The 22,463-nt window shown below is 32.1% G+C and overlaps 1 protein-coding gene across 1 annotated transcript in view; it reads left to right on the top strand.

Annotated features, from left to right (window-relative positions):
- LOC106458798 (rabenosyn-5-like) overlaps nucleotides 1-17,775 on the top strand; it is a 60,652-nt gene extending 42,877 nt beyond the window's left edge. The window contains exons 8-9 of the mRNA XM_013918346.2: nucleotides 674-760; nucleotides 16,629-17,775. Coding sequence (XP_013773800.1) covers nucleotides 674-760; nucleotides 16,629-17,133 — 592 coding nt within the window. The 3' untranslated portion in view covers nucleotides 17,134-17,775. The remainder of the gene's footprint in view (nucleotides 1-673; nucleotides 761-16,628) is intronic.
- The last annotated feature ends 4,688 nt before the right edge of the window (nucleotides 17,776-22,463 follow it).

Here is a 22,463-nt window from a genome sequence, read left to right on the forward strand (position 1 = left end):
GATTCAAATCCATCAGGTTATCACAAAAAAAAATAAGGTCGGATACTTTTCTCACAGGCCTCGTATTTCTTTAATCATTCTATTTTAGTTTATAGCCATAACCTTTATGTATAGATTTGTATGTGTGGTTATTTTAAGAACATCACTTCAGATATCATGTTGTTAGAACATCGCTTCAGCTTTGATGTTGTTAGAACAGTTCTTTTTATGTAGTAAAATATTCTAAAAAGTAATTTGCCTTTAAACAATTCTTCATTTAACTATTCATTGTGTTCATCTACAAAGAAACTTGCCTTTGGGATTGTACTCCCTTCTAGATCAAAAGATACTGATACTTTTAGTTAGTGGCTAAACTGGGAACCCCACTTGTTACTGTTACTTCATTTGTCATGTTTGGTGATGATAGTGTGTACTTTCTAATATTGTATGTTTAAGTAAAATAACTAACAAATGTGTTATTATACTGGACAATCATGAAGTTTTATTTTCACTAAACTTGGGGTTTTATTGTCTGATAACTTCAGCCTGTCCATCTGTGAAATCTTTGATAGAATCAAGTTGCCAAATTCTTATAGTTCTTTCTGTTGAAATAAACTGTCAAGCTGTGAATAAAGATTCATATTTAGTTCTTACAGCATTGTTGTATCTGAGAGAAATATTTTTTTGGTTTCAGTTATGGAGAAACTAGTTACAGCCTCAAAGATGCTCAAGAACTCCGGATGAAACTGACTAAACTAGCAGAAAATATTGATATCATCAGGTAAAAATTTTACTTCTAAATCTTACATTTCACATTGTGTCAGGAAAGGAAATGTACTAAGCAAGAATTTGTCCATTTTGACATCATAAAAAGATATTGTTGTCAATTAATAGATGAATACACTATCAAACATATATAGAATTTGTTGACAGAGTAGAACATAGCCCCTCAGGGCAATATTTCTGAATCTAACCATTGCAAATTAAATGTCTCTTTGAATTAAGTATAATTTTGCAGGAAAATGTATTTATCCTTTAAAAACAAGATACTTAAATGCAAATCCCTACACGCCCAGTTTGGCTTTTCTCTTATTATTTATATTTATATTTACCAGCATTGTAGGAGATTTACCAAGTCTCTGTTTTCCCCTTTATCCAGCTGTATACATTTACCAGTATTGTAAGAATCTTATCATAGCTTGGTTTTCCTCTTAAACTAGCTGTCTATATATGATCATTATAGGAATCTTACCTGGAGTTATGCTCAAAACTTCGATGATATACATATGTGTTTTGTTTTTAGATTTTTTGGCAAATAAGTTCAATTTTTATAAAATTTCCAGTTTCTAAACTTACTTTTGCAGCTTAAATTTTTATAACCTTCAAGGCATCTAATTTGTAAATATTAAAATATATTTTCTAATTCTTCTGCATATTTTAATATTCACCACAAATTTAGAGAAAGTTAGGCAAATATTATATTCAGTCTCTTCCATCAGTATATTCAGTCACAACCTAATGAGAGAATAAAATGAAAATTATATTTTAAACTCCTTCATGTTGCATAGTGGCTGAGTTGTATTCCTGTAATGCTAAGATATGGGATTCTATCCCTGAAGAGATTACAGAATAGATGGCCCATTGTCTGGCTTCACAATTAAACAAAAAAACAGCTAATTCACAATCAGTAAGACAACTAAGAAAAAAAAATGGCTTGTTACATTGTGGCATACTAAGTTAAGTTCAAAAGTATTTGCATGGATGCTTGAAAACCTTTACATTTGTCTGTTTTGAAATCATGGCCTCGACAAATATATATTTTTAATGTTGAAATTCTGGAAGTGTCTGAAAATGGTAAATACTGTAAAAGTGGACAGTTGATAAACAACTGACCATCCTCCACAACTCTACATACCTTTGTATATAGCACTTTAACCTGACAGTAAAAATGCCTCTACATACATCTGCATATAGCTCTATCCTGACCACCATTAATTGGGAAGTATAGAGCACTTGGTTGACTACTACCATTATTAATCTGACAGTAAATACCCCTCAATTATTAGGGAACAGTATGTAAAAGATAAATTGAGAGTTAATAGGTGTAACCAGGTTTGTTTTTATTATTACCGTTTTGTTTGAACCAGAATACTGTAACACTGGTAGTGAATGGTATAGAAACAAGTTGGTGATTTGGGTGGTAAATAGAAGCAATTAATTAAACTATCTATGCAATTCTTCCTTTGAAGGGAAAATAAGATATTTATGTTTAAAAATCGTCCTCTCACTGTAATCACTGAGAGAATTCAGTTAATTTTGTGTGCTTATAAGAGGTGTTGTGTAACTGTAAATCTCATCTCTATAACTCTGTTCCTAAACTGATCTGCATTTTTGGAAGGTTTCATTAAATCTCTCTTATGTTTGCTTAACACTAAGTGTTTTTAAGATAGATATTCCTGCTAAAATACAGTATGATTGTATGTAGACTTAACAGATAGTCTACTTGTCAAGTGGATAGTTTTCAATGTTGAAATGTAGTCAGTCGGAATGTGGGGCAATATAATTTACACATCTTCTTCCTGTAATGAGCTCTCTCTTGTCGTTGGGTTTGACTTGCACTTATTATAAATGAATTTATTTATTACCAGAATATTTTGTTATATGCAGTCATGGGTAAGGCTCACAATCCACCAACTCAAGGAAATGTACATAAAGAACAAAAAACAACTGGGAGACCAGGTAACATAAAACATTGACTTAATTGAATAAATTCCGACAAGCTACATTCACACTACTCTCGCTAACATTTGTATATCTCATGAACAATTCCTCTACTGTACTTATTAATATCTCTGTGATAGTCAGGAAAGTAAGTAGCTTAACTTTTACTAGACCCTCTATCCTGATATACTATATAGCATTTATTTTAATAGACAAAGTAGAATGTTGGCATCATTTTAGGTGGAACAAAGCCATAACTACAACATGTGTTTTTGGCTTTTGATTAGTTGTTAGTTTTGTTCTAGAAATGAACCAAAACCATACTTACTGTTCCTGGGTTCCAGTTGGTTATTTCTCATGTACCAATAAGGTGCCGAATTAGCAATCAGACATACTGTTAACTCGTGTATTTTCCTTCTCAATTTTCTTAAGAGTTTGGCACATCCTTATCTGTATCTCTGACGTGCCTGGAATCCAGGCTGCTCAGCCTCTGCCTTGTATGTGTTTCCTACCATACACCCCTGCTGTGTAGGGCTTAAGTTTAATGTTTTTATTTCATTATCACCTTAACTCTGAACTCCTCCTGAATGTGGTTTGAGATATTCATTTGTATCTTAATAGTACACCCTAGACTCCATACAATTCTCATCAACCTGTTGGTTTAATAGCTTCTACTTCTTGCTGGTAAAACAAATTGCTGGTTTCTCTTTGTATTTTGTTATCTAAAAATCTAGGCTTGGAATATTTTTTCAATTAAGCACGTGTCCCATTTCCCTGAGTTTCTTCATGACCTTATTCAGTGACCCAATTTGCTTACTTGTATCATCTATATCTTGATATTACACCCTAGACTCCATAAAATTTCACCAAACTGTCGATTTAATAGCTTCTGCTTTTTGCTGGTAAAACAAATTGCTGGTTTTCTCTTTCTCTTTTTTTTATCTAACAATCTAGGCTTGGAATGTATTTTCCAATTAAGCATGTGTCCCATTGCATTGAGTTTCTTCGTAACCTTAATCATGAACCCAGCTTGCTTACATGTATCAGTGTCAAAACACTTTTCATTACTTTGTTTGGTTGAATAACATGTCCTGTAATTTTCTATTCCATTGTATTCTCTGTAATTATTACAAACCGAATTTTATACTAAATATTTTCTAATGAGCAATTGTTTTATTCTTCCATCCTAAAATATTTTTTCTTAATGAAAAATTTTCATATTTCCATTTCTTGAATCATTGTCTAGAAAGGTTTACACTATCCATTGTTATTTTACTTCCATTTATTATGGATTATTTGTGGACAATTCCAGTTATTATAACTAACCTTTAAGGTTTACAATACATTAACATAACTATTGTAGGTTTAGCATAATTGTTCAGATATTATTTCAATACAACCTTTCATAACACATATTCATACTCAAAGATTCCATGTTATACATTCTATTAACTATACGATTACCTACCAATCATTAGTATTAAGGCATAATCATATCTCAACTAATGATATTCCACATTATTATCTTCATACATCATTTTGTTTTGGTTACATATATACACACTTTTAACTACAGCATATAGTCACACCAAAACATACATTATATTCTAAAAGCAACACACATTTCATATTAAACATGTATATACCCATGGATTGGTTATACAGAATATGTATTTAGTTATTGAACCTCTACGTATTACATGAATAGACACAGTTTTAACACTTCCAGTCTTTAAAGTTCTCCTGGACACAAATAGTTCATGGGTGGTGTATGTGGCCACTCGTAAAGTGTACATATCTTCCAGGTACAAGAGTGTTTGTGGGGTTGCACATGGTAGATCACTGGGTTGATATTCAGATACCAATAAACTAGACAGCCCCAAACTCCATAAGTCATCACTATCCACAGTTAGTGTTATTCGTCTGTTGTTTCTCTTCACCACCGTTGTCCCACTTTTTTTCATTAATTAATCTAACTCTAATCATTTTGACATATTCTAATTATATTATAATTTACTAACCTCATCAATTCCCATTTACATTCACAAAATGTTGTTGCTCTAAATCATTTAATTCAACCATTTTACCTTTCCAAACTTTTGTAATCCATTAAGTTTTAACTGTTTGAGCAATGTCAATCAAACCTGTGCTGTATACAACAGTATGCTTATCAAGATCACTACTAAGCATAGTGTTATTAACACAGTATTTAGTTACTTCCACTTATCTATCTTACTCTTTGCTGTTTTAACCCTCAAGCATTCTAGGTGTTGTTGAAATTCTTTAATAGTTAGTCCTGACCTTTTAAGGGGTAAGTGCTTCATTTCTTCCAGTACAGTCTTTAGCTTCGAGATCTCTTAATTGGTTTCTGTTTCTTTAAAAAGTTGTAGTTCTTCGTGTGTTATAACTTTTTGCAAATCTGGGATCTTTCTGTTAAGTTTTGTGACCTTCTGTCTTACTGCTGAAACCAGATGACCAACTTATTCCTTGTCTGTGGGTGGAACAGTTTCTGGCTAATTTTAAATAATGACTCTCTTTTAAATTAATCACTTGGGTTCGGTAATCAAACACCAAATAACCAAGTTCCCAGTGTTTGTGTTTTATAAAAGCAGAAAGGCCTTGGAATGATAACACTGTTTTCACATAGTTTGGGTATTTTATCTTTCATGCCTATGAAAATTACAAAACTACATGTTAATATGGATACAGAATATATCCCTGAATTTGGATCACATACTTGGTTCTTCTACACATTTTAATATATCCTCCTGTCATTTGTAAATAAGTATGTTGATCATTGAACACTGCTGTGTAAGGTTTTTCACTTTCTACTGTTACAGCTAAAGGATTGTTTAGAGCCAAGGGTAAGGGAATTATTCTATACAATTTAAACATTTTGTCGGTAGCCGTCAAGGGTATTTCTATGCACATTCAAAGAGTGTTCTCTAATGCAACAGTCTTTACATCTGCCCATGTGTAGTGCATATAAATCTGAGTGCCACGTATGGGGATTACAAACAGTAAATGTGGGGAAGTCTTCCCTCAATTTTGTCAGATACGTTCTCTAACATACTAGGGGTTAAGAAATATGAACTTAGCTTTCTATTTGCTGCTAAATTAAATTCTTGCACTAACTGTTGTAGATTGTTCTGAATTCTTGCATTAAAAACTAGAATTCCAGTTCCTGCTCTATGAATTTCATTTTGTTCAAGTCTAGCATGTATTAACATGTTAGTGATATTCACTAGTGCACGAGATATTTTTAAAATTTCCTGGTCATGCATTTCTATAGTCTGATTTAATGACTTCATTATGGTTACCTGTTCCCCTCAGATGTATTGTTTCTTTTGATACCTGTCTCTGATGATCTATCCTTTTGTTTGATTTGTGTAAATCATTGGTAGTTGCAGTTCCGAACAAGAATTTTAAGATACTTCTACTTGTGTTAATTAATCTATGTTTTTGTTGATTCTGATTCAAAATGGAAACACTGTCCTTAATGTCGTTTAAGTCATTTAATAATTTGCCTATTACATTGTGGTATTTCCTAGTCCACTTTTTATAATTTACTGCTAATCCTGTTTGCATTATTCCAAGTACCTTCCTAATAGTTACTCCTGTATTAGTAAACATAATCATTTCTTTCCTATCCTTATGTTTAAAATTTACACCAGTTTCTCAATTAAGTGTTTTCTTGAATGTGAGTAGTTCTTCTCATAATCTGATTAATAATTGGATGTATTCCTTGACAATTATCCATTTATCCCCCAACTAAATAAAATTTCCCTTTTCAACAAATACAATACTTGCTTTATTTTCTACTGAACTTTATTTATATTTTTTTCTGCTACTATGGTTGTTGTCATCATCCAAAGGATTCTAGTACATCTGAAAACATACTTACTACTAATATGCACAATATATGGTTATTATTATTATTTTTTCTTCTACTATTATGTATTATATCTGGTTACTCTAGGGTCAATTATCCTAATTGCATTCTTTCAAATAGTCTAGCGTATTGTTAAAAGTTTTAAATACTTCATTCATTATTTTACTGCTTGGGCCATCATTTACTATATGGATATCTGTTCGAGGTGTATGGTCAAAATGTGTTCTTGTGGGTGGAGGTTGAATCCATGGCTGATCCCCAATCGAACTGTGTGATTTTAGATTGTAACCATCCATTATAGTGTCTGATGCAGATTGTGATGTATTCGTGCTAGCCTGAGACATTACTGGTGTACCACATACATCTACTGTGTTTGATTCAGCTATGCTATCTTTTGCTATATTTCCACTACTACTCATACTTGGTTCACTAGCTTGTATATCAGTACTTGTCTCACTTGTGTGGGTGTCATCTAACATTACTATTTAAGTATTTAAAAGTACTTCATCATCATCTTCTAATAAAGGGTCTATGTTTCCCTCATCTATTTGCTCAACTTCATTACCTCTCAATTTTATCTTGCCAGAATCCTTAATCTCCTTTTTCGTTATCTTTTCTGGAGTCACTATTTCTGTTTTCTCTGTTAATTGTTCACACTCATACGGCTTGGATTCCTTTACTTTCTTTAGGTAGTTAACATGTACTAAGTGTATGCTTTTACCATAAATTTCTCGTATTTCGAAATTTACGGGGATGGTTTGTTTTGTAACCCTAAATGGTCCTTTCCAAAGTTTTGCTAACTTTTTATATTTCCCTTTTTAACATTAGGTGTATATACTAGTACCTTATTTCCTAATTTGATTTCACTGATCTGTGTCTTTTTTATTTGTCTGCTTTTCCCTGTTCTTGACAGCTTTAGTTAGGTGTTCTCTTGCTAATTCAAAGGTGATTTACATCCTCTGCATCATTTCTGCTTTAGAGTCTTCATCTAATGCAGTGTGTGTTCTTCTAGTTGCAAATATCTTCTACATGGGTAACATTACATCTCCACTGTGAAAAAAGAAAAAGGGACTTTCTCTTATAGATTTGTTCTCTGTTCTTCTATATGCTAATAATCCCATATCTTCTGATCCTTCCATAATACTGGGATATTATGTCTGGTAGAGTTCTATTAAACCTTTTTACTAGTCCATTAGCAGTGAAATGATAAGCATTGGTCTCTGTTTTCTTTACTCCTAACAGTTCACAGATTTTCTTCAATAATCTTGAAATGAAGTTTGTACCTCTATCTGTTAGCAAATATCGTGGGATGCTATGCTTTGCTACAATGTGATTTACAAATGCCTTTGCAATAGTCTTGCCCTTTAGATCTTGTAGACATGTTGATTCCAGGCATCTAGTTAAATGATCAACAATAACTAATATATATTTATTTTCTGCATGCGAGGTTGGTGATTTTACTATAATGGAGCAATGGCATGGCTGTGTATATACATCTATCTATCTATATGACCAAAATAATAAATATAATGGTGCTATTTGTTGTGCTGAAATACAACAAGATCTTAATGCTAGAAGTGGTGATTGAGGCTTATGAAAGGTGGCACTATGTATTGAATGGCACCACAAGCAAAAATCCATAAAAAAATTCATACATTTGGTATTCAAGATTCAGACAATTAGAAAAACTAGCAGAAATACCTGCCTTCCCAGCTGGTATAACTTCTAGTTCCTGCAGAAGGCTATTCAGCCAGTGGCCTTTTCTGGAATTATCTGACAGTTCTACAACAATGTACTCATACTTGACATTCAATAATGTTCACCATCCATGAGAAAAAGAATTTTATTCAAATTTTAGTTTAAAAATGAGCTATCATCACAGCATTACATCACAGAGTAGATTTTCTCGAAGTATTTCTTTGTAGACACAGATATCAACGAAAGTGCCTTGCTTTTCTGTTGCAACACTCATAAGATTTTCACTAAAGAAAAACAAATAATTTTTTTTAAGTTTGTTTTTTGATTTTTTTATATTTGAAACTTACTCATTTTTTGTAATTTTTATTGGTAAAATCTGAAACATAGAATTTTTGTGGAAATTTAAATTGTTTTATTTATTGCTCAGCTATAAAAATACTGCCTAATTATAAAAACAAATATTATCCAGTTATGATTGATGATGATCCATGTGGTAGTTTCTGAGATCTGAATTTTGGACATCGCAAGCTTCATTATAATAAGATAACTATGGTATCTGCAACAACTATTTCTTTATAACAGAACATAATTATAAATAAAAGTACTCTCCTCACAACAAGAACATGACTTTCACTAGACTGTATGTGAGGGTTTGATTTTATCTTTATTGAAGTATTTTTTAAATGTAGCACTAAAAAAACTGGTGTTTTTAAAAAATATATTAATTTTTTTTCTGTATAACACCTCAGAGATTAACATATGTTTGGTACCTTCTGCTTTTAATAATCTGCTCCTTAGTGCACTCACTATAGCATCTTTCTTTTGTTCATGAATAACATGATCTCAGTCCCATACTACCTCATAATCATCTTCATTATCAGTTTTTATTTCCTTTGTTTGGTTAATCACCTATTTCTCATTATCACTGTATTTCATACTCTAAACCTATTTAATGCATCCACATTAGAATGTTTCCTACCAGGTCGATATATAACCTCAAAATCATAATCCTGCATCAGCTATGACCATCTTGCTAACCTCGATGATGGATATTTCAGTCATAAGCCACTTTAAGGGTGCATAATCTGTGATAATGGTAACTTTTCTACCATTCAGATGACAATGAAATGTGTAAGTACCATGCACTACTGTTAAACATTCTTGCTCTGTTACTGAGTAATTCATTTCTGCTTTAGCTAGCTGTTTACTCTGATAAGCTATAGGGTGTTCCTGCCTTTTTTGTCTAACTGTGATAATACTGCATTATGGCAAAACCTGAAACATCTGTACTACATCCATCAATTTCTCAAAGGTTGAAGGGGCAATACATAACCCAAATGGCATTCTATTAAACTGGTATTCATTGATGGTAATATAAATGCAGTTTTATCTTCTTCTTCCATCTCTACTTGCCAATATCCACTTTGTAAGTCCATAGATGAAAAGTACCTCGTTTGACCTAACCTGTCTAGCATTTCTTGTATATTACGTAATGAGTAAATGTTTTTAAAGGTGATTCTATTGATCTTTCTGAAGTCCATGCTTAACCTTAAACTTTTATCTTTTTTTGGAACTAACACAACTGGCAATGCATAAGGATTACTACTATTCTCTATTTCTCCTTGTTAAAGAGATGTAAGTTCATAATTCTTGTTTATGTTTCTTCTCTATATCTCCTACAATAGAATCCCAATCTATTTTACTCTGCCTTTCACATTTTTTCTTATTGTCATGATATAAAAGACTGTTTGGTTTAGATATTAGTGATTAATTTATTTTTGTGAGTAAATATTTTATTATTGTTTAGTTTTTGTTATAGTAAGACTTAAAAGCAGATGATTTTAAGAAGTTGTTAATAATTCATTTATGTTGAGAATATTGAACATCATGTGCGATATATTGACATCAAGAATATAGAAGGTGGACAGACAATTAAGTGATAAAGATATAAATAGGTGAGATGAGCAGGAAGCAGCAGACAGGCAGAAGAAGACAGATAAGAGCAAAAGAGAATAAAGTTGGCATGAAGTTAACTACCATAGAAGTAATAGGCTTAACATTTAATATGTTAGAGTGAAACTAACAGTAGAAAAGGAGCTAAGAAAAATAATTTTATTCCATCAAAGTGTGGTTCTAAGGTAATTAAATCAGCCTGGGTGCACTTTGACAAAAGGAACAGAGGATATTCAGAAGAAATTAGACCAAATGATTACAGTAACTTGTGCCACAATTGTAAGTGAATCACAGAGAATACTAGTGGGATAGAAATAGAGAAGATAATTTGACTTGTCAACTGAAATTCTAAAGTATTTGATTGGGCCTAAGTCAGTAAGTGGATATTGGACAAGAAGGAGAGAATTACATATATAGTGTGTTTATGATTTGCCTATAATATCTATAGGGTTGAAGAATTTGTTGTACATATGTTAACTTGTTCTGAATGTATATATTATTTTGAAAACAAGTGAAGTGCATACTGTTTATTTATCAATGAATTTATTTTTAACAAGTCACAGACACCTACTGTAGAAGAATTAAAAGCCTAAAAATAAAATACTATATATTTATACCATTAAGAAATATAACTAAAAACTTTTTTATTTTGACAATTGGCAAAAAAATACAATATAATAAATTGTCAAATTTCTGACACTTATATACAACATTATGCTCTCCTGCTGCAGTTATTTTCTCTCTGCTGCTAGCCTTACCTGCTACTATATGCTTAAGCAGTAACACTTTACTCTCATTTACATTTAAAACTTTTATAAGCACTGTGTCTCTCTCAGACACTTTATGGATACAATCAGTAATATAAACTCCTGCTTCCCCTATCTCTATTGGATCGATTAAAACTTCTTCATTTTACCTTAGCTTCAATAATAATTTGACTTCTTCCAGGTACTTCAGTTACTACAACTAATTACAGGTATTCTTTATATCAAACTCTCTTGTTGGGATGATCTGTTGCCTGACTTAGATGTACAATTATCTGAGGGGTTTGTCGAGATATTTACCTGTCTAAAATTCTCTTTCCCCACGTTATTCTGCCTTACTTCACTATTGCTTACTTCTTTTTCCGTTCCTTCTTCACTGTCACAATTACTGTAACAACTACTACAAGTATTGTTGCTAGGCTGAGTACTTTTTGTAGTATTGTTTCTTTGTGAACACTCAATCTTATTACCATGCCAACTTTGTCATGTATCTCTACCCTAAGGAGTATCGGTGTTTTTTCTCACTACTTTGCTTAATGCTAGTGTTAGCATCTGACTACTAGGTTGAGTTAGTAGGAAGGTACAATTTGCACGTAAGTCTGAGGGTATAATCCCTTGAAAATTTAAGGTTTTTGTTTCTATCTGCAGGTTACCTCTGCCAATGGGTATTTCAGTGTCATAATCTCACGAGAAATCCTACCCTAAAATACCATCTGTTTCCAACTCTACCTGTTTACAGATGTAGAAAGAGTGTTCAAGTTCTATGTTCCCTACTTCTATCTGAATATTATATTTGCCTAGCATTTTAACAGGATGTTCTGCTATGGAAGTTAAGATACTTTTAGAAACTTCCTTCCATGCATTATCCAACAATGTTTTTCTTCACTAAGTCTGCATTTAGCACCTGTGTCAACAAGCAAATGAAATTCTACACCTTCTAATTTTACAGTAACTACTGGAGTAACTTCATTAACCCTATAATTACGGGCACCCCTGTACTATACGTCACAAAATTTTACTTTGTTACATTCAAAATTTAATTAAGCAATCTTACTATTGATGTATTAGTATTAAAATTTACATTATAGTTCAAAGTTTTATATTATCTAAGTTTTAATTCCTTTATTCCAAAAGAAATATTAAAGAAAACTTCTTAACTTCAGTTTGATGCACAACTTCACAGAACTTTAACTTTTCATCTCTGTAACTTAAATAGTTCTTTCTGTACACTATACTTGTATGTATAGACAGAAACTAGGTTCATCGCTCTGTTTACACATTCTTCTTTCTGGCCCTTTATGGGACTTTAGTAGGAAAGAGAAAAATTTCTTAATAGATGCCTTGCCCACTCTCTACACTTACAGTTGCAATTTCTCAGCTAATTATACTTGGTTGAGCTAGATGTTTGAATCCAATAGAAAGACCACATTTTGAAATACTATTTCCTAACAGTTATTTAAAAATTGGCCTGAAGAATCCTATACAGAACTTGTCAGACTTGTCATTGTTACTGCTTGTGACCTCGCTAGCACTTTAGCATTATTTCTCACCTATAAATATGTTAGTTAGACAGACAATTAAATTTTATTTAGGTTTTAGTTTTATGTTTTAGTTAATTATGTGGTAGTTATGTTTTGAAATGCACATTAGAACAGTTTAATCATTTTTAAAAATAGAAGCTAAACTGCTATGGTTTATCAGGCTTAGTGTAGTAGACAAATGTCCCAATGTTCTGATGATGGCTAAAGTGTCATTGTTGTGGGCATCCTGAGAATGCCTGTTGACATGTGTTGTGATAAGTAATAATGCTAAATGACAGGAAAGGAAAATAAAACATCAAAAATTAACTTTTTGTGAGAAAGTAAAAACTTAAAATTAAGAATATAAGAAGATTTTCAAGATAATTTGAAGAAAAAGTTAAAAGGTATGTACATTTTTTCAATTTTAAACATTTCATTGCACAATACATTGATGGTAATACTCATTATCTGAGTGCAAATAACTACAGTACAAAAATAACAAATAGTTAATTAAAATACTTAATTAAAACAATCTCATTCTATGTGTACAAAATACCTGTAATCTTTAACAAAATCTTATAAATTTTTATAAAGATATGTTAAGAAAGCTCAGAGTTATTGTAAGTATTGTTGAACTGTGTATCTTTCTCCATACAAGTTATGCCCAAATGGACCTAACCAAAACCATTGAGTTAACACCATTAATGTTCAACCTTTTATTCCATACCACTGTAACTACTTCTAATTTTGCTCCATAATTCCAGCTGGAATTACGTTTTGTTTGCTCCACTAGAAAATACTGGTTTTCTAGTATTTTTCATTAACTCTTTCTTAAAAGTTCCAGCCTTTGGGGCTTTCTAATTTTCTGCTTTTGATGGGCATCTGCAGTCTCTAGCCATGTGGCCTTTTAATCCACAATTAAAACATTCTCTTTGCTCATTCTTCTTCTTAAAGCAATTTTTTTGCCATATGTCCGAGCTTTTTGCAATTGAAAAATTTTCTGCACTCTGGCTTATTTTGTTTCCTAATCTGTCACTTTGCTCGGTCATTTCTGTTAGTTACAGAGTTTACAGCAGAATGCTGGGATCTGTATACCTGCTTCTAGTGTAGCTCTTCTCCACTAGCTACCTCAATTAAGTCTAGCAAAGTTGTGTTGGACATGTTTACTTCATTTACATTTCTCCTTGTTACATTACCAATCACACCTCATTCATAGTCTGACTTTAAAGTGTCTTATATCATTAATTCATTGGGGTGTCTATATGCACTGTGAAGTCTGTTACCTAGCTCCTGTAATTTGTGTTTGAATACCTTAACTGATTCTCCCCTTTGCTAGGTTAAACTGTGAATCTGTTAGCATTGTATTTGGTGTTTCTCGCTTTTGGTATTCTTGTTTCAACCTGTGTACTAAATACTGAAAGTCTTCAGTGTCTCTGAGCTTGTCATATGCTCAGATATAGTATTTTGTCTCACCTACTGTTCTTAGTCTAAGTATACAGGCCTTCTGGGCATCTGTCCATCCTGATATCCTAGCAGCCTCACTAATTGCATCAATAAAACTCTCAATGTCTTCCAAAAATGTTCATGCAAAAGCATTATATCCCTCATTAAATATGTAGATCTGTGTGGCCCTGCTGACAAGGGTTGTTCTACAGCAGCTTCACAACCTGCACCTGTCCATCTATCAGTTCTAGATCACACACCCTATTCTGTTTTAATTTCTTCAGCAGCAGTAGCCATATTTACTTCTTTTAATACTACTTATTTCTACTTATGCTAACTTAAACTAATTTATTTTATTAATTATTTCACCATCTTTTTCTTATTTTTACTTGCTTTTGGTTACCCCAAAATCCTATCGATTGCTCCTATTTGTAATGGACTCCCTTTTGTCGTTGGGTTCCACTTACATTTCTTACAAATTAATTAATTTATTTATTAACAGGATATTTTGATATACGTAGTTGTGGGTAAGGCGTACAAGCCACCAACTCGAGGAAATTTACATAAAGGACAAAGAAACTCCTTGGATACCAAGTAACATATAACATTTATTTAATTGAACAAATTCCAACAATTTACATTCACACTGCTCTCTTTAACATTTGTATATCTCATGAACAATTCCTCTACTCTACTTATTAACATTTTCGTAATACTTTGTAAATCATTAAGTAGCTTAACCTTTACAAGGACCTCTGTCCTGATATACTGTGTACTAGTTACATTACTAAACACAGTAGAGAAGGCATTTAAATTTACATGAAGTTTGAGTGGTGAAGGTTCTTTACAGATGCTAAGGCTTTTATCTTCTCAGAGGAGTCACTGATGAGTGGAAGGGCTATCTTCTTTGTGCTTGGTGCTGTCTGCTGTTTCACTGTTGGGTTGTCTCCCTGTGTGCCTAACCATAGCTTCTTATACTTAATTAATAGGATGTTGGCATTGTTCTAGTTGGAACCAAACCCTAACTACAGCATTTGTTTCTTGTGTTTTGATTGGTTGTTAATGTTGTTCTAAAAATGAACCAAAACCATAACTACCATTCCTGGGTTACAGTTGGTTTTTCTCATGTACCAATAAGACATTGCATCAGCATTGAGACATAATGTCAACTCATATATTTTCTTAAGAGTTTGGTGCATCCTTATCTGTATCTGTGACATTGTATTTGTTTCCTTCCATACAACCCTGCTGTGTATTGCTCAAGTTTAGTGTTTTTATTTCATTATCACCTTAACTCTAACCTCCCCCAGAATGTGGTTTGAGATATTCTTCTGTATCTTGATAGTACACTCTAGACTCCATAAAATTCTTGCCAACCTGTTGATTTAAGGGCTTCTGCTTTCTGCTGGTAAAATTAATTGCTGGTTTTCTTTCTTTTTTGTCTAACGATTTAGGCTTGGAATGTATTTTTCAGTTAAGCACATGTCCCGTTGCCCTGAATTTCTTCATGGCATTATTCAGCAACCTAATTTGCTTATGTGTATCTGTGTTAAAACACTTTTCATTATATTGTTTTGTTGGCCAATATGTACTGTAGCTTTCTATGGCACTTAGTTCTCCGTAATTATTACCAACCAAATTTTATACTAAACATTTACTAATAAGCAATTGTTTTATTCCTATTCAATGTAAAATGTAATCTGAATTCTATTGTGAGAAAAAACAAAATTATGGAATTCATGTATGCACATTAGTTGAACAACTGTTCAGCAAAATATGGTTGGCATAAATGAATGCCAAGTTCCTTTTATTCCTAGAATTGTACTCAGCCTACAGCAGTAGTACTTCACTGAATTTTATTGGATGTGTTTCATAAAATTTTGAGTTCACATACAGGAGTGAAGTTTAAAAAAAAAAGCAAATGTTGATGAAATGTCATAGAATTATTCACATACCAAAATTAATTTAGGTTACCATATGGTGAATTAAAATGAACTCAAAACCCCATAGATATTAAATGTACATTCAGGTTATATATAGATGAAATTTTAAGAGTGTCAGTGAAAAGTGATAGAGCTGTAGTCCTTGTACAAATAGACACTAAAACTTTAAATACATGTGAAAAATTTTATTTACAATAAATTTATGTTAGTTTCTATATATTCTATATGTTCTAGGAAGACAGCTTAAATGTGAAGCAAATACCCCCTGTAATAGTGAAAAGAGATTTGAACATAGAATTATGCTAGGATTTACCTCCTGCATTGCAAGTGTACCATATAATTATACATACCACCTTAATCATGTAAGGAGATGTTCCACTATATTGTTTTGTAATAAAAACACCACACCTAATATTGTGAGAATTTGTTGCATCATTATATTCTGTATTAAATTAGAATGTGATTCATTTTAACAAATCAACATAAAGTTGTGCTAAGTGTTTGTTTGGTGTAGATCTTTGATCATGTATTTTAAGCACGTGATCAGTTGTTGTGTATTACGTTTTTGAAGTTTCATTGAAATTTTTACAACTTTTATTATTTGTGATATATGTATTAGTAAAATGTATAACTGTGTTAATTTACCTTAGATTTTTATTGTAGTGTGAGAAAGAACAATAGTAGTATATTTATTATATTTTTTTTACATTTTTAGTCGAAAAATTTCAGTGCTTGGTACCAGAGATGAGCCATCCCCATCACCAAAAAGTCTTCAGTTGCAGGGCTGTGTGCGATATGCAGCAAGTAATTTCCTAAGAGATAACATCTTAGGCTTACCATCACTGCCATCAGAAGAAGAATTTCACAAATTACAGGAAGAACATCGAAAAGAGGTACATCAGCGTATACAGCAGGAGAAACAGGCAGCTCTTGAGTCAAGGCAGTTCAGTCCCACAGAGGACCCTTACAAGAGAAATGGAAACAGACAGTCATTTCCACATACAGTAAACCAGGATATGATTTCTGTGGACACTGGCTGGACACCAGACAGTGTGGAATATTCTATGTCCATGGATGATGATCCTATGGTTCAGCAAATGAATATTATTAGAAATTTTATCAAACAAGCACGAGAAGCTCATCGTTATGACGAAGTTCGAACATTAGAAGAGAACTTAACAGAGTTGCAACAGGAATATTTGAAACAGAAGAACTCATAAATTAAACCTAATTGTTAGAAACTTTCTCGTGCTAGAAATGTTCTGAGCTCTGTGATTTTTTTTTAATACATGTTTCTGAAGTATTGCAAAAAATTGCACCATCAAGAAGGAACAAAGCATTTGGATCTTGTTAGTAGTAGAAAAAGAGAGACTGACCAAGGTAGAAAGAAGCATGTCATGTACTCCACTGTTATGTAAATAGGTCTTGTACAAAACTTCTATACAAGCTACTCTGTTTGGCAAGGTTTGATAACAAGTCTGTTGTGAACGTAGATTGTTAGCAGTTGTTAAATATCATGTTACAGTATTATCAGATTTACCCAAGCATTAATACCTGTAGCAAGTCACAGTGTAATCAGAATTGATTAAGAAGTATACTACTCATGTCGGCACACTTGATCAAATATCTGTTAAAATGTAAAATCATGTTAAATTAAAAATGAGGGCACTTTTTAACCTACTATTTCTAGCTGAAAAATACCTCGGCTTGTATGTATTATTTTTCTTGGTAATGTTGTTTTTTAGAATATTTTGTTTATTAAATAACATCTACATAAAGTTACAATTTTGCATATCTTGTGTACAGTATAATATTGCATACAAGTTTAGTGTACAACAGAAATAAAGACATTTTGACAAGAAGCTCAGACAACAAGCACATCATCCATTATTATTTGCATCTAAGCTCCACTGTTTTCGAGTACCTAAAGTAAAAATGCTAGCTCTTTATATTAGGTGAAAACTTAAGTGTTCAAAATCTATGTTTGGTAAGGCAACAGAAACACATACAATAATGTTCAGAATAGAGAAATCACTCGTAGAGCAATTGTTACATTTGCTTCAAAATATGTTTTATAGAAATACTGTCAAACAGCAAAATATCTAGATATGTAGCTTTAAGTCATGTGGCATAGATAGTGAAAAAAACCACTTAACAAGTGTTGCTATCAGGCTTGGACCGTGTTGGGGTGCTAGGGTACATTTCATTCCTGGCAGTTAAAAGTTTCACTCCCAATCTCTTTCATAGCACACAACACAGTAACCTAAAACTCGTTATTAAGTCAAGCAATTATCTAGATGTGTACTCACCATAATATGGACCTCGTAGTCCTTCTACGAAACATGGAAGATTTTGGTTATTGGGTTTAAACTTACATTTCGAAACTTTTGTTGTCTTGTGTTTCAAAATATTTTTATTAAACATTTTCTACATATACATCTAAAGTTGTTGTCATCCTATTTATTCAACTGAACCTCTTATTAAGGAATGTTTATTTCATAAGAAATGTTTTTGGGAACAAAGATTGAGCTTTTCTAATGTATGAAAAAATTATCTTTTAGCACAGTCAAGATGTCATTATATATAAACATCAGGAAGTATGAGAACTTAAGTTAACAGTTTAGCTGTTTCAGCTTTTCATGCTTATAATGTTTGAAATAAAATGTGAAACCTCTCTGTTCAATAATACAAGCTCATAGTAATAAAAAATTAAGATTTTGTTAAAATCAGTTAGTATAGTTTTTTTTAAATAGGAATGATTCCATTCTTAAAGTAAATGATGCAAGTGATAAAAGCAAATTTTTTAAATTAGGCAAAGTTCTAACCATTACAAGGGAAACTAAGTAAGAGATATCTTGTACATACAGTTGAAGAGAGATCACATTATATCAAAAAGTGTGTTCAAAGAAGTTCAGCCAGTTGAATCCCATGCAGGAATTTTGTATCACATGTCTAGTCTATGAACTGAGTTGTATGAGACTTGTTTCATATATTGGCACTTATAACCAACTGGGTTTTTGTTAGATTTCTTCAAGAACATTACTAGTACTGAATATATGGTTCAAGAGAGTTTTCTCATCAGTTCAAAACTTAGAATTTTATTATGATAGTTTTACAGCTAGTTTTGATGTTGACTCTTTTGCTATCTTTTGTCAGAAACTGTTGATTTATTTGCTGGTTTACTTTTTCTTCCTTGAAAGTAATTAATAGCTTTAAACATTGTTTTCTAAATTAATATATTTTTTTGTTAAAGAGCATCAGTTTATATTTAACAGAAGCATTTATGATAAACGGTGTCAGTAGATGTTCTAAATTTGTACCAGATATGGCTAATTCATTTTGAGTTATGAGAGATAGGGGCTAGCAGACTGTTCTGTGACTTTTAAACCATTTCATTATATAACTTAAATGGATGATACATTTGTTGTTTTTTCATCACAAAAATATTTAGATAAATTTTTCTATTTGAATAATAAGTATCCATAACTTCACCACTGAAAAAGACTATAACTCAACATTATCACTCTTAGACACTTTAATACATAACGAAAAAAGTGAATGTTTGTCATAAACCAACAGTTTTTGAATTACATACAAATTTTGATAGTTTTGAACCTATGACTTGTAATTTGGTTGAAGATCTACATAAGTTGGCCTCCAGAATTATGAATAGTTATGCTTTACTGCTTGAACAAATTGTAAAGATTTAGAAATATTTGAAATGTTTCATTTAAATTGTTGAAAACCTTGTTCATAAATATTTGAAAAAAGCTGTAATCTCTCTCAGATAGAATACTAATGTTCTTTCCTTACACAAGATAACTTTGTACGCATGTAAACAAAAAGTTAAGTATATTCACACATTCTAGCAAATTACATCCATAGGTTCAAACAGCATACGTCCACAGTTCAACTATATATCCAATAGTTCAAGCAGGATATATCCACGGGCTCAAATTGGATGTTTCATGAAACATTTTTTTAGCATAAAGGAATTACTTAAATCTAAAGATGTGATTCTAAAGAATTAACAATGTTTAGTGGTGCACAAGTTTGTGTCTATCCTGTGCCAAGGGTTATTTAGGATCTACCATGCGATGGCTGTCAAGAAGGCCACATACCAGTAAAACCAAGAAGCACTCGTAAATAATTCACCCTGTGCAGATATAACGTTGTGATTTTGATTGAAAAATTGGTTTCACATGCTTACTCAATCATTGCAACAAAGAGCCATGCTGTTCTGATATGTGGACAAACGAGTGTAGTGATTTATCAGTAGTTTATGAAAGACACAAGACTCAATGTGAAGATGAACAAAAACAATGAGAGAGGCTTCAAACAGTGACCAATGATCTAAGGTGTTAGGAGATTAGTGCTATTAATGTTAAACAGGTTAAATTTATTAGTACTGAAGAAAAAGATGGAAAACACAAAGCAACCATGTTTGAAAGAAAATACATTTTAAATTAAATCTCAGCTGAAAGTATTGTTGAAGTGGGAGATAGAAACAAAACCTGTCTAACAGTGTCAGAACTACTCTACAATCCACACACTTTCTGTAGCTAGCCAATTGTAAAATTGAATCACTAAAATCTCTATGAACCTCCGCTTTATGTGACAATCATAAAGCAACCTTGCACTTTAAATGTTGTTGAGTATGATACAACTATCCCATTGAAGAGCAGGTAGCATCCTTGACCAACTAATGCTATGTGTAGTAACACCTAGAACTGGAGTAGCACATGATGTTATCCATATTTAGCAAGCTCTAAACTAATTCTTTATTTAATAATATATATATATATATATATATATCACACTAATTAAAGCAAGTAAGTATGTGCCTGGCATTAAATCAGAAGCATTTTATATACTCTCTTCTCTTGGAACTGTGGGCTGTTTATTTTTATATAAAAGAGAATCTTTAAGCTAGGACAGAGTGTTCATCACTTGTAACATATATGACCCAAATATTGGCCATAAAATACAGAAAATAGGTGTTCAGCTAATGAGGTATATTTTCACACATTTTAGATGTGACATAGAAAAAGATCTCATATTATTTAGTTAGACAGTACACATGCTATGTTTCTATATATGTAGAAACACAGTACATTTATATTTTATTTCTGTATATGTAGGCAGGCAATACAGTTATACTTAGTAACTGTATATGTTAATACACTGGACACTTAACACGTATCTACTGTATATGTAAACAGGCAGTAAACTTATGCTTAGTATTTAGGTGTTCAGGAAGACAGTACACTTAGTTTCTGTATATTTCTCTCCTAAGCTGTTTGTATTAATGTTTGCGTGAATAACACGTAGTGTTGAGGGACCAAGAACAAGTTTTTAACGAATATTCCTCCTCGGATAATGTGAAACATTGAAAAGTGTTCAGTTATAAATAGTCGTGTATCTGTGAACATACATCATACATAGCGTGGATTACTTTTGGAAAGGCAATCGGAAATAATAAAAGAAACGGAGAATATTGGCGATTTGAGCGTATTTGCAATTGAAGAATATGAGACATTTACTGTGTACGTTTCACGTTACAACTTTCGTAACTAGTGATTAATACAATACAAATACAGCTTCTCAGGATCAAGCTAACGTAATACCAATGATAAGTTTCAGCATGATTGAAAAAATTAGTGTATCACAACTTACAGTCGTAATAAAGAATAACACTAGATGATTAAAGAAAAATTAAATCGTTTCCGTTGTAACACAATATATATATATTCTAACTATTAGGACTAAGTCTTTTAGACCGGTTACCCTATATCCCCAATCTGCCAGAAAACTGTAATCACAATGCTCTAAGTGGCAGGTTTCATAGAAAGGACCTATGATGTTTAACAGCCTATTTTATTTATATGAAAAAAGCTAACAAAGAGAGAGACGTCATTCCCAGTTTTAGTTTATATATTCAGTAGATAATTTACGTGTGTGAATATCTTTTTATTTCCGAAACGTGAATTTTAGTGAATCAAAGATAAGTAGAGGCCTAATTTTTCCTTTGATTCGATATTTCCGCTGGAGCAGACTAGTTTCTCCGAATTTACAACTCATCAGTGTTGTTTGGAAGAACGAAGTAAATGAATAATATGAGCCTTATATGGTGGTGGAATGTAAGCAGCTTATTTGGTTTTAGTGTATAGTCCTTTTCTTGTAATTAAAGTAAATACTGTTGTTAGTAGTGAGTAAATAGCTATACATCAAAACCAAAGTTACTGATTATCGACTGTAATAAGTTTTTCTCCTGTTAACTCATGACCTTTAGTTTGTTCTTCCCAATATTTATCATTTCTCTCGATTTTACCCACTTTAATTCCCCGGCAGTTAACCACACCAACAAAAATTTTAACATAATAAAATGTGGGTTATCTGCAGATATAGAGAATATAACTTTCACAGTAATTTCCCCAGTTGCTATATACTGAAACAGTATTACTGATGTTTCATACTCGTTAGGAGCGTCTAAAATTAGAATATTGTTACGACAGCGGAAGTCACGTGACGCTGGTAACACGTAATGAGT

Source organism: Limulus polyphemus, unplaced genomic scaffold (genome assembly GCF_000517525.1).
Source record: "Limulus polyphemus unplaced genomic scaffold, Limulus_polyphemus-2.1.2 Scaffold517, whole genome shotgun sequence".
Lineage (NCBI taxonomy): Eukaryota > Metazoa > Arthropoda > Merostomata > Xiphosura > Limulidae > Limulus > Limulus polyphemus.